We start from the raw sequence: 10,267 nt of genomic DNA, 5'->3' as shown, positions 1-10,267 counted from the left end.
AGTTACACAGAACAGTATTGCCACTGCATTTTATTACAAAAATAAACCAGCAAAATAACTGCTCTAGGTACTGTATATATGCATAGGACACACCAACACATGTAGTCACCTCACCTTCACAAACTAACAACATGTCAGTAGTATTGTGTCTGTCAAACAGAGTGCAAAACTGCATGTGCTAAAGTAAAAAAAGTAGTCTATGTAACTCTGGAGTAACTTTTACATTTCGAAGTCTCCATTCTAAACCATCAAAATCTGCAGCTTCTATCCTTTGCCGCTGGGAATTATCTGATTCGATAGCATCCTCTGTCCTATTAGAGAAACGAAATGTGAAGAAGGTATACTTAAAATCCTATAAATATGTCACTTACACAAAATTGGAATAAAACAATCTTTCCGTCAGAGCACAGATTGAACAAAACAATTTGCAGTTCAGTCGAGAAACAGATTGTGGACCGTCTTTTTTGCTCAGACAAACCAAATCGCAGAGGTAAGCTAGTTGCTCACTATTGATACATCCAGCATGTACATCCAAAATGGCTTTCTCAGACTCCTGTAGTTGTACACAAGTTAAGTTAATTGCACAGACATTAAAAATGGCAAAACTAAGTGGTGTGTCACGAAACACAGCATTTTGTATTTAGGGAGCATATTGGGCATTCCATGTAATTTTATAAACCTTTAATCTTTTTTTACCTTTATGTCTAATGTAGATTTGGTTTCTGGTGAAGTATCTTTGCTCTTCCGCCTCGATAGTTGTCTGTCAAAGGCCTGTGAATAAAACTTGACCCTCCTTTTGCAAACTGAACAGTACTGAGACAAGTATTGTGAAGGGTTTATGCCTGACAATGGAAGGGACATTAAGCAAACAAAAAAACAATAGTCGACAACCATGGAAACATTTGTTTACCTTCTAAATCACGTAAATCCATTGGCAACCAAAATCTGCAAATTTGTTTTGAGAGTGCCATCCTTCCAAACAGCCAAGGCTGGTTTTTCATTTTCTATGGCAAGACATAAAAATGTTTTTAACAGTTTAGAATTGTTTAACCTTATAAATATTTTTGACTAATATTAACCATTCTTTCTTGATATTATGTTCATGTCCACATAATTAAGTGATTGCCCATTCCACACGCAGTTAAATATCAACCTTACAGGATTAAACAGTGTTAACCTGCCTGTAGCATGTCATTAAAAAGCTTGATGCTTCATAATTAAACATTCATTTAGATTTTTGAACTTAAACCTGAAATACCAAAGTACTTGCCTCTGCTCTTAACTTGAGTGATGTCATTGTTAGTAATTACCTGCCCATATACAACCTTGACAACACAACATGCTAATTTACTACAGCTAGCAATTCTATCAGCCACTATTATTATGTCATCCACCAACCTAACAATACCGATACAACACAGGCAAAGACTTGTAATAATAAATCTTTCTTGTAATAGCAGTGAACAGATTGTCAGAAACAGCTATTGTATTGTTCGATGTTAAAATAATATTTAAGCTGGGCATGTTTTAACAACTGATATTATCCTTTAAATGCTGCTCAGAATCACCTACACAATGGCGTACATAGCTGGCAATAATGTAAATACCCACAATAAGGGAAGTGAATGGGGTTGAAAAAATCAATATGATTCATATTTACACTCTTGACCTTAACAATAAAGGTAAATCTGGCAAATCCCACACATGTGTAAATGTAAACTTTGTGGTGGCAGAAGTAAGAGCTTGAAAAAAAAGAAATGCTTACATCATCAAACGTTTTCATGGTGGTCATGACTGAATTTAATTCTGAGTTATCCCGTCTTCTGTTTGCAACTTTTTGCCTTGCCATATCTATTGGATCAGGTGCCTAAAAGTATATTTAGGCTAATTAATGTATGTTAAACTTTTTATAACATTGGTGTTTTACAAAATACAAGGTCAAAGTTATGTCCATTTAGGGTTATAAAAAAGTTTGTCTATAAAACAAAAGATTTACTCACATTAGGATCATAAGAGAACAATGATTCTACAGGTGATGTGCTGGTTTCTTTTGTTGGTGTTTTCTTCTTTTTTCCACCCTTTTTCTTCTTTTTCTTTCCTTTTAAACCTGATTTGCTTTTCTTCTTTTTAACACTTGTTACCGAGGTATTAGAAAGTCTTTCTGGAACATCAAAGTCTTCAAGGTCTGGTGGGGATAAAAGTTGACGCAAATCTTCGTCTTTTGGCTCTTCATAAAAGAGTTTGTTGATCACTGGTGGTGGTGGTTCTGATGGAGTTTTAACTATCTAAAAAATAAATAAGAAGACAAACTGATGTTACACTTGTACTCATTTAATATTCCAAAACCACTTTGCCACTCTTGGACTTTTTCGCAAGTAAACTCTTTCGTGTAACGGCGATCTAACGATGTGAAATGAAAAAAATGGAAAAAGGGCTTAACTTCAATAATATTTATCTGTTTCATCCCTGGCTTATACCAAGTAGTAATCTTCACTCAATAGGAAGTACAAAGGGATTTCGTGGTTTGTTGATTTAACTAAGTGGTCAAGCTATTTTAATGAATGGCTGTAAAGTGCCATTTGCAGAGATAATCATGAACAACTGACACTTATCTCTGTAGAATCCTAATTCAAAGTCAACACCCTTCTGCGACAAATATTTTTGAGCAAAATTGTCACAATGAACCTTAACTCTATGCCCAACAAGTAAGTTTAAAAAAAACGGCTGAGTGAAGCACAGTAAGTGGCACAAAAGGGAGTGAACCGGGTTTTCACAAGTGGAGAAAAACATCAAGTGCTGTTGATTAGGGCCAATTCAAACTTTAAGCAATGACACTTTCACTGTCTGGCGTGACCATTCAAGTAGAGCCTACCATGGCTTGAGTAGGTGGAAAGGGTGGAGGTTGAAACACTGTTGGAGGTTTGCTGATTATAGGTTCTGCTTTTTGAACCTCCTCCACTGGTTTTGCAACCTCTTCTGGCGGAGATGCAACTGTGTCATTTTCATCAAAAATTGGTTCCTTAAATCATGCTTAATATAGTAAGTTTGACATTCTTTGATTTTTATTCTATTTTTATAGTATTGTTAGTGATAAAAAATATCATTATTTTTTCCTCTATGGCAGTAGTTCTCAAACTGTACGTCGCGACGCCCTGGTGCGTCGTTTAAATTTTCCAAGGGTGTAGCAGAATAGTTCCGTTTCTTAGCTTTTTGTTGTTGTATCAATAAACACAACTTTAATCATAAGTTCCTTATTACCTTTTATTTGCTGGTGCGTCGCAAGTCCGGAAAACTTTTCCAGAGGCGTTGCAACAAAAAAAGTTTGAGAACCACTGCTCTATGGGCATAAATATGCTTAAATGCATTATGCATTGAGTTTACCCTACAACTGTTTCCTTAATTGCAACTCCTTATAATTATGTTTCCGTTTATTTTCTTATATAATGGATTCGAGGACTTGTCTAGAACTTAGATTTACCGACCAGAATTATGTAGGTTGGATCAATTGCACTAAAATTTTTTGCTCAGGCAAACACAAGTAGCTGAGATGGGATTAGAACACACAACTGTGTGTAACCAAACTTTATTGTCTTTAAAGTAATATTGACATCCTGGTGTAACCAATTCTTATTGGTATCATTTAAAAATGTGATATTGACATAGATGTTTTTACTGTTTTACAATTTGTAAATAACCCACCTCACTTTCCTTGTCTTCAACAATCACAGTGTCTTTAATTGTAGGATCTGGCAAATCTTGTTTTGTTTCATCTATTTCCTCTATTTTATCCTCGATGTCTTCATTTATTTGAAAAGATACATGTTGTGGAACTTTGTCTCTGGGTTTTATTTCAGATGGTGTTTTAAGAATAGAAACGGGCTCACTATAAAACAAGAAACAATCATGGGTAGCAATCGTCAAATAAACTTTAAATTGAATAATATTGTAATGAAAAAACTACCTTTCATGAACTATGTCATCTGTAAAATCATCTTGATCAAGTTCAATCTTATCATTTTCATTTGAAACTATAATTTCTTCCTTTGGTTCTTGAATGTCTTCATCTATTAAATGTTTTTGGAAATACAGTTTTTTTGTGAACTCAAAACACACATGTTTTATAAAGTTGACATAATTATGTTCTTACCTTGTTTCTCAACAAGTTCAATTTCCTAAATAAGGAAAACAAAATTTTAGTGGGCAATGGCATACCAAAAAAAACAAAAGTTCTGACCTGCTCATAATCGTCATCATAAATATCCAGTTCCTGTCGTGGTTCAACAACATCCACAGTTTGTACATTTGGCTCTGGTATTCTTTTGATAGGAAGAGGTGGTGGTGTTATAATCTCAACTCTGATGCCAGCAAAATCTTCTTCTGTATTAATACTAGGAGAGAGTGCCGGAGTAGGCTGTAAAACATCTTCTCCATGCAGTACACGGCCCGTTAACATATCTGTAAGCTGCGGGTAGATTTTTGGCTGTTAAAAAGTAATACAAGTGTGGTAATTGTTGGCTTTGATTTACCTTCTCAGGGTAAGGTGTTAACACTTCTTCCGTTGCTGAAATACAGTATAGAATAGTTAGACAGTGCCAAATATGTTAGTATCATCACATCAATTAGTAATTAATATACCTTGTGGTTCTGTTTGAGGAGACGGAGATCGTGAAGATAGGGGTGTAGGTGTCTAGAGACGAAGATCACATTATTACAACAAGTACAACAGTAAACTCAATTTATAGTGTGGCTTATTTCACACAGGTCTTTTCATTCAAGTGTAATAATACAAAACATAAAAAGCAGGGTAAAAACATAAGTAAATAATGGGTTTAAAAACATAAGTTAACAATAAAAGTTAAACGTAAAATCCATCAGCCAAAACAATCACAGTGTTGTTGGATTATTGTTGGCAAGAAGTGAAAACAACTTTCTACAATTAATTTTTTTACTTGCTCACAAATTCTTTTTCAAATTTGTCCTATATAGAATTTTTCAAACTTACTTTTTATGACAACTTCTGTGGTCTTATTACCACTACTTCATTTCGAACACAATTCTACCCAACAACTTTACCATACTACAGTGCCACAAGTGCGTACTTACAGTGGAATATCTTATATCATAGCATATCATGAGTAACGTAAGAAGACAACAGACCAGATCTCTTCAAACACATAAGGTGGTAGAGCAGTATTTACACAGGCTTAATAAGTTGGAGTCGTTAGGAAAGATGTGTGTAGGACAGTAAAAGTGAATGAGGAGGGTGTTTGCTCAGTCAACAGGATGGTAAACAAGTGGTAAAAGGAAATCATCATCACAACATTTTCCCTTTTTATGCTGTTTGCACACAAACACTATGTCCAGAAAAAAATGACTTATGTAGATCATTACCGGTGCTTGTGGTAAAAAGTCTAGCTTGGTTTCAGTTTCCAAGTCAGTTTTAATCAGTGATTCATTGCTAGTTGCTTCATTGTAGGTTGCTTCAGCATGGAGTCTAACATCACTGTTGTACTGTTCATCATCTTTGAAACATAAGTCTTAAATGTCAAGTATCCAGATGATTAGCATAGTAAATTACCATAGATCTCAGTATCGCTTGGCTGGTCATCTTCTTCAGTTGCATGTTCGATCTCATCCTGAAAGTTGAGCTCTGAAATGTGGACATTTTCCTGAAATTAAAGCATGAATTAAAATGTCAAGCTTAGCGATATGTTGGATTAAAACTTGTAGAACAGGTTTTAGCACGTTATATTGTGGTTTACTGGAGAAGATAGCTTATTAAAATGAATAGAACATGAAAAATATGGTAAGTAGGTTTGGTGTTGTTTGCAAGTGTTTTAACCAACCATGGAATCCTGCACAAGATCCACTGAGGATTTTGTATCTTCTGTCCATGCATCTTTAGTTGTAGGTTTTTCCTGTGAGGAAGTTGATCTAACTGATCTTGTGTCAGGGCTTTTGCTATGGACAAACACAGATTGAAAATGATATTAACTTGAAATCATCAGCTATACACAATTTAATACCTTCTCCTTTCTTTTTCATACACAGTGCAGGAGCTTACAATATTTGTAAATCTTGGAGTTATTGGTCGTGTTCTACCTTTTCTTTCAAGAAACTCTCTTCGCTAAAAGTTATCATTTACATGTATTAAATTTTGCAAACAAGAATTCATTTAAACATAAAACATTAAGGTAAAACTTATAAGACAGATTAATGTCAATTGAAACTGTACAATGAGAACATTTTTAAGTCTACATTTACCTGATAAATAGCAGAACGAGGTCTCTGGTGCTTTATATATCTGTCATAGTGGTAATATTGATAATGATTAGGTCCTGATACTGCATGCAATCCAGTTGATGAAACCGGCATCCAGGCGCTGTTAGAAACTTGCCGACATTCCACTGGACAATGTTCACATCCAGATCTGGTCGACCTACACAAATACCATATACAAAGTAATTTCTTTTGTAGGTATACACCACTGCAACACCTAACCTGCGCAACTCATTCAACTCCTGGCTGTCTTCGGCAACATTTTTAACCTTAGGTGAGAGTGTTCTTCTTCGAACTTTGTCTAACGATTTTCTTCTAGACACAGGAGCGCTCTGAACTCTTCCATTTGATTCTAACAACAAAATTTCCCAGTATGGATTTCATGACAAAGTACTTTTAAAAAACCAAAACCTATGGGGCCAGTAGATTGAATTGCGCCTTGAAACGGTGCTGAATTTCTCCTTGTTTGATGTTGGGGAAATGTAACTGTCACAGCGCTTTTGGGTCTGATCCTAAAAAGTACGGTTGTATGAAAAGATGAATAAACAGGTATTTTAACATAGATTTACTTCTTTTTTCCTTCAGATGCCATGCTTGCTTTGCTGTTATCCATTGGCAGCCATGAATAACTAACTAAAGATCCATCATCTTGGTCACCCTTGGAAAGACCTAAAGCACAAAATAAGAGACATTTTTTTCAAAAACAAACTTTAAATCCAAGGTAAGTCTACTACAATAAATTCAAACCATCAACACATTCTTGTAATTCCTGGTATTTTGCGTCAACTAGATGTTGATTGTTAAACACAAAATTGATATATTTTTGGTCAAGACCACGCAGTAGTTCCTTTTGAAGGTGTATGCGTTGTGTAATCATTCGCTTCATTGTTGCATCTAGCACTCTTTCCTTCTGTTTTTCCACTTTTTTGCTAGGCAAAAGTTGGTGGTTGCCAGATGCACATCTACAACAAGAAAAAGACACAAAAAGATGCACAAACCAGTGCATGTACACAAAAAACAGTACTTTTTGTGCTTTTGTGAGGGATCATCAAACCCCAGTTCCAGAAAAGGATGTTTGTGCTTGTTTGGCTGTTCATTGGCAGCATCTGCATCTCGGAAGCCATATGAGGCCCATGCGCCAGAATTTGCAAACATTTAATTTATTACAACTTGGACTGTATTCTATTTTGTCTACTTTCAAGCTGTTTGTTGCAGAGCGACACAGAAAATTCAACTACCTGTGTGGAAGTGGAACAAGAAAAAAATGATGTTATGAAACTTTGTAAAACGATTGATTTATTTTCAACCAGGCTAAAAGCAGGGCAAATTATCATCATCATGCATAGTGCACAGCACGCGAAACGCAGCCAAAACAGAAATGCAGCACATTTTTTATGATATTGGACAAACTTTTTAGTACAGAATAACATTACCTTAAGTGTTACTGGTTTCTTAAGTATCATTTATTTCACAATATGCATCTGTATTCTGTATGAAACAAATGTTTTGTTGGCGTAACTTGTTGCCATCGTGAACACACGCCGTCACGGTTTGATGTACACAGGTTGCTAACAAAATTATAGCTCCATGGCGTCACTTACCGGTAACATAACTCACTGCAAAATCACCACAAATAATTGAGTTGAGTTTATTTTGCGGGGTGAAGCAATTTATTTGTAACTTAACTATATAATCGGGAGGGTAGAGACAATATCGCCATGACATAAAATGTAAGCAGCTTCGATTATAAGCCGCCCTCGATTGCAAGCCGCACAAACTTTAGGGTAAAAAACTTTATAAGCCGCGGCTTAGCCTACAATCAAACAAATACGGTACGTGGATACTTTTGTACGGGCATTTTGCCCCATTAAGGCTACTTACAGTCGACTCTTCGTTTAGGAAATGAAGTTTGTCAGTGGCCTAGGCTAAATTTTATGTTTTTATCGGATATATGTTTTGAGACGAATTTGTTGTCTTGTACGAGTTACCTCTTTGGAGAATCAATGGTATAGCCTATTACTCAAATAAAAATGATGGATGTTTAAGCATTTTAAGTGCTTACATGATGTCCTTGTTGGGCATGAAGCCGGAAAATGAAACTAATATGATGCAACATTATACAACCGAAGAGCCACGTGGCTTAATTTTAGCGGCAAAATTCTCAATGAACGGTCAAGACAGGGACACGTCAGCTGTTTTCGACTGCTACGCAAACCCGGATCTTTCGAAGCCGGCTAATACGTCACTCTGTCGAACGCTGTTTGAATAGCACCGCTAGTCCGTTATTTTTCTCTCTCCCGGAATCGCTTTTCCAACAGCGAATTCAACTTTCAGCGCCCTCACCCCATACTGTGTTGTGAACTATTGATACGCGCCGGCAATTTTTTTCTGTTGGTTCAAGTGGCGGACGCGCTGAATGTCGATTGGTTTTCGCCATTCGACAACACGACTGGTTCATATAGGATTACAAATTTAAGTCACGACTGTTCCAGCTGCGCAAAGCAGAAATTGCCAAAGCAATAATAATAAGGGTAGCTGATTTAGCAAGTGAAAAGTATAACTAAGACAGTGATATGTGATAATGTATAACTAGTGTTTCCTACACAGCAAAAGTAAACAAAGAATAATGAGAAAAAGTGTGATTGTGTTGTGTGTATTTGCGGCTGTTATACACCTGTGTGCTGGAGATATTCTGTTTCCGAAGGACACATCTGTTGATTTTGTATTCCCACCGAAAGTTCGGCGTTCCTCGTCAGGTTTGCCCGATGGACACCTAAGGCCTTTAGGTATGTACTAACCCAGTGGTTCCCAAACTTTTTCATATTTTTTTCTAAACGGTCCCCTTGCCATTATTTCGAGGGCTCGCGGTCCTTAAGCCTAAATGTGTATTTCATAAAAACGAAAGTTTATTGCAGGATTTTAGCTAGTTGTGCAAAATTGCGCATAATAATCATCCAAAGACAGCATGTGACATCACAAACAGGACAAAAACATTACGATTGTGCGCGAACAATTGCATTTTTTATAGTTGTCATTCAATAAAGGCCATTGTTTAGCAATGGAGACGATTCTCAATTCTACTTCGATTTAAACTTATTTAGTGGCACAAACTGACGCCAAATAAGATTATAGAATTGCTTCAACCGCTTCGCGGTCCCCCCAAAATTGCCTTACGGACCCCTAAAGGACCGCGGACCCCAGTTTGGGAACCGCTGTACTAACCTAATGACGCTCATGTCATACTAAAACGGCAATGGATTTACGCGACGACCATAAATTGCATCCAAATCGGAAGCATTAAGAATACATGTTCATTATTTGCAGGTTGGCAACGAGCACCAGAAGGAAAAGTAGAAGAAATGTTTTCGATTCCTGAACCAAAAGAATTCTGGGAAACACACGTAAAGCCGAAAAAGCCACTGGTGATCAGGTAAAACCCGCTGGGGAAAATTAACCATATAGGACTAGATCACAGTACGCCAGGGAATCAGCCGGTCACTAAGCATTCACCACCATATGGCAAGGCGTAGGCTAGAAAAATCTAGCCTGCGGTGGGATTCGAACCCACGACAGGAGTCTTACCGGGACTCGCGCTCTACCAACTGAGCTACGCAGGCTCAGTGGAGAATCCGCCGAAAGTCGAATCACAAGCACCGCTGCCTGCCTCGTATGCTCCAAATGTCATCTTCTTAGTAGAGGATCGCCAGATTGACTAGCAGTTGTAGCAGTGGTCTTCAAATAGGTCGCGACCCCAAGTGGGGTCGCCCAAACTTTTTCTCGGGTCGCTATCAATTCAATTTATCAGCGTTTAAGTTTTACCAAAAAATGATACGGTTTTGTTCAAGTACGGAACCTTTGCTCATGTTTTGCAGAACAGCTTGGTAGCTCTGGTCACAATCAAATCATTGTAATGCAATAATGTACATAAAACTTAAGTTGTCCAACGCATTGTTACGCGTTATAACGTTCTATAGAACCCCATGAATGA

General features: G+C 36.9%; 2 protein-coding genes, 1 long non-coding RNA gene and 1 other non-coding gene across 6 annotated transcripts in view; 2 read left to right on the top strand and 2 right to left on the bottom strand.

Annotated features, from left to right (window-relative positions):
• Positions 1–15: 15 nt before the first annotated feature.
• On the bottom strand, positions 16–7,434 carry LOC145229493 (uncharacterized). 2 transcript variants are annotated; one of them, XM_080094844.1, is made up of 23 exons: positions 7,304–7,434; positions 7,027–7,241; positions 6,849–6,948; positions 6,691–6,791; positions 6,502–6,631; positions 6,265–6,439; positions 6,027–6,127; positions 5,847–5,961; positions 5,579–5,669; positions 5,392–5,522; positions 4,636–4,687; positions 4,527–4,561; positions 4,235–4,462; positions 4,148–4,172; positions 3,962–4,064; positions 3,700–3,883; positions 2,873–3,019; positions 2,001–2,285; positions 1,766–1,867; positions 911–1,004; positions 697–842; positions 372–553; positions 16–311 (listed from the first exon to the last, which is right to left on the bottom strand). In XM_080094844.1, the coding sequence occupies exons 1-23, from the start codon at positions 7,432–7,434 to the stop codon at positions 179–181; spliced, it is 3,006 nt and encodes a 1,001-aa protein (XP_079950970.1). In that variant the 3' UTR covers positions 16–178. The 2 variants fall into 2 exon arrangements, with proteins under 2 accessions (XP_079950970.1, XP_079950971.1); XM_080094845.1 differs by lacking the exon at positions 2,873–3,019.
• Positions 5,663–7,310, top strand: LOC145229497 (uncharacterized). Of its 2 annotated transcripts, none has more exons than XR_013860460.1 (4): positions 5,663–5,806; positions 6,478–6,553; positions 6,865–7,000; positions 7,213–7,310. It is a non-coding gene; the product is annotated as an uncharacterized LOC145229497 (long non-coding RNA). The 2 variants fall into 2 exon arrangements; XR_013860459.1 differs by lacking the exon at positions 5,663–5,806 and adding an exon at positions 6,121–6,194.
• Positions 7,435–8,879: 1,445 nt separating the features above from the next.
• The window catches only part of LOC145229495 (lysine-specific demethylase 8-like), a 35,860-nt gene continuing 34,472 nt past the window's right edge, over positions 8,880–10,267 (top strand). Inside the window, exons 1-2 of the mRNA XM_080094846.1 lie at positions 8,880–9,065; positions 9,604–9,709. Of these exons, the coding sequence (XP_079950972.1) occupies positions 8,906–9,065; positions 9,604–9,709 (266 nt within the window). The 5' untranslated portion in view covers positions 8,880–8,905. The remainder of the gene's footprint in view (positions 9,066–9,603; positions 9,710–10,267) is intronic.
• Trnat-ggu (transfer RNA threonine (anticodon GGU)) lies at positions 9,823–9,896 on the bottom strand. The gene has a single exon. It is a non-coding gene; the product is annotated as a tRNA-Thr (tRNA).

The sequence above is a fragment of the Phallusia mammillata genome, chromosome 5 (assembly GCF_965637545.1).
Source record: "Phallusia mammillata chromosome 5, kaPhaMamm4.hap1.1, whole genome shotgun sequence".
In the NCBI taxonomy this organism is placed as follows: Eukaryota; Metazoa; Chordata; class Ascidiacea; order Phlebobranchia; family Ascidiidae; genus Phallusia; species Phallusia mammillata.
This window is presented reverse-complemented; position numbering and strand designations above follow the sequence as displayed.

Bases quoted from the DNA above. Each gene is read 5' to 3' on its own strand.
- LOC145229493 (XM_080094844.1), bottom strand. From the start codon at position 7,434: ATGTTTGCAAATTCTGGCGCATGGGCCTCATATGGCTTCCGAGATGCA. The intron at 6,949-7,026 runs GTTTGAATTTAT...TTTGTGCTTTAG, and splicing joins ATTACAAGAATGTGTTGATG to GTCTTTCCAAGGGTGACCAA. The intron at 5,962-6,026 runs GTATTAAATTGT...GTTTGTCCATAG, and splicing joins TATGAAAAAGAAAGGAGAAG to CAAAAGCCCTGACACAAGAT.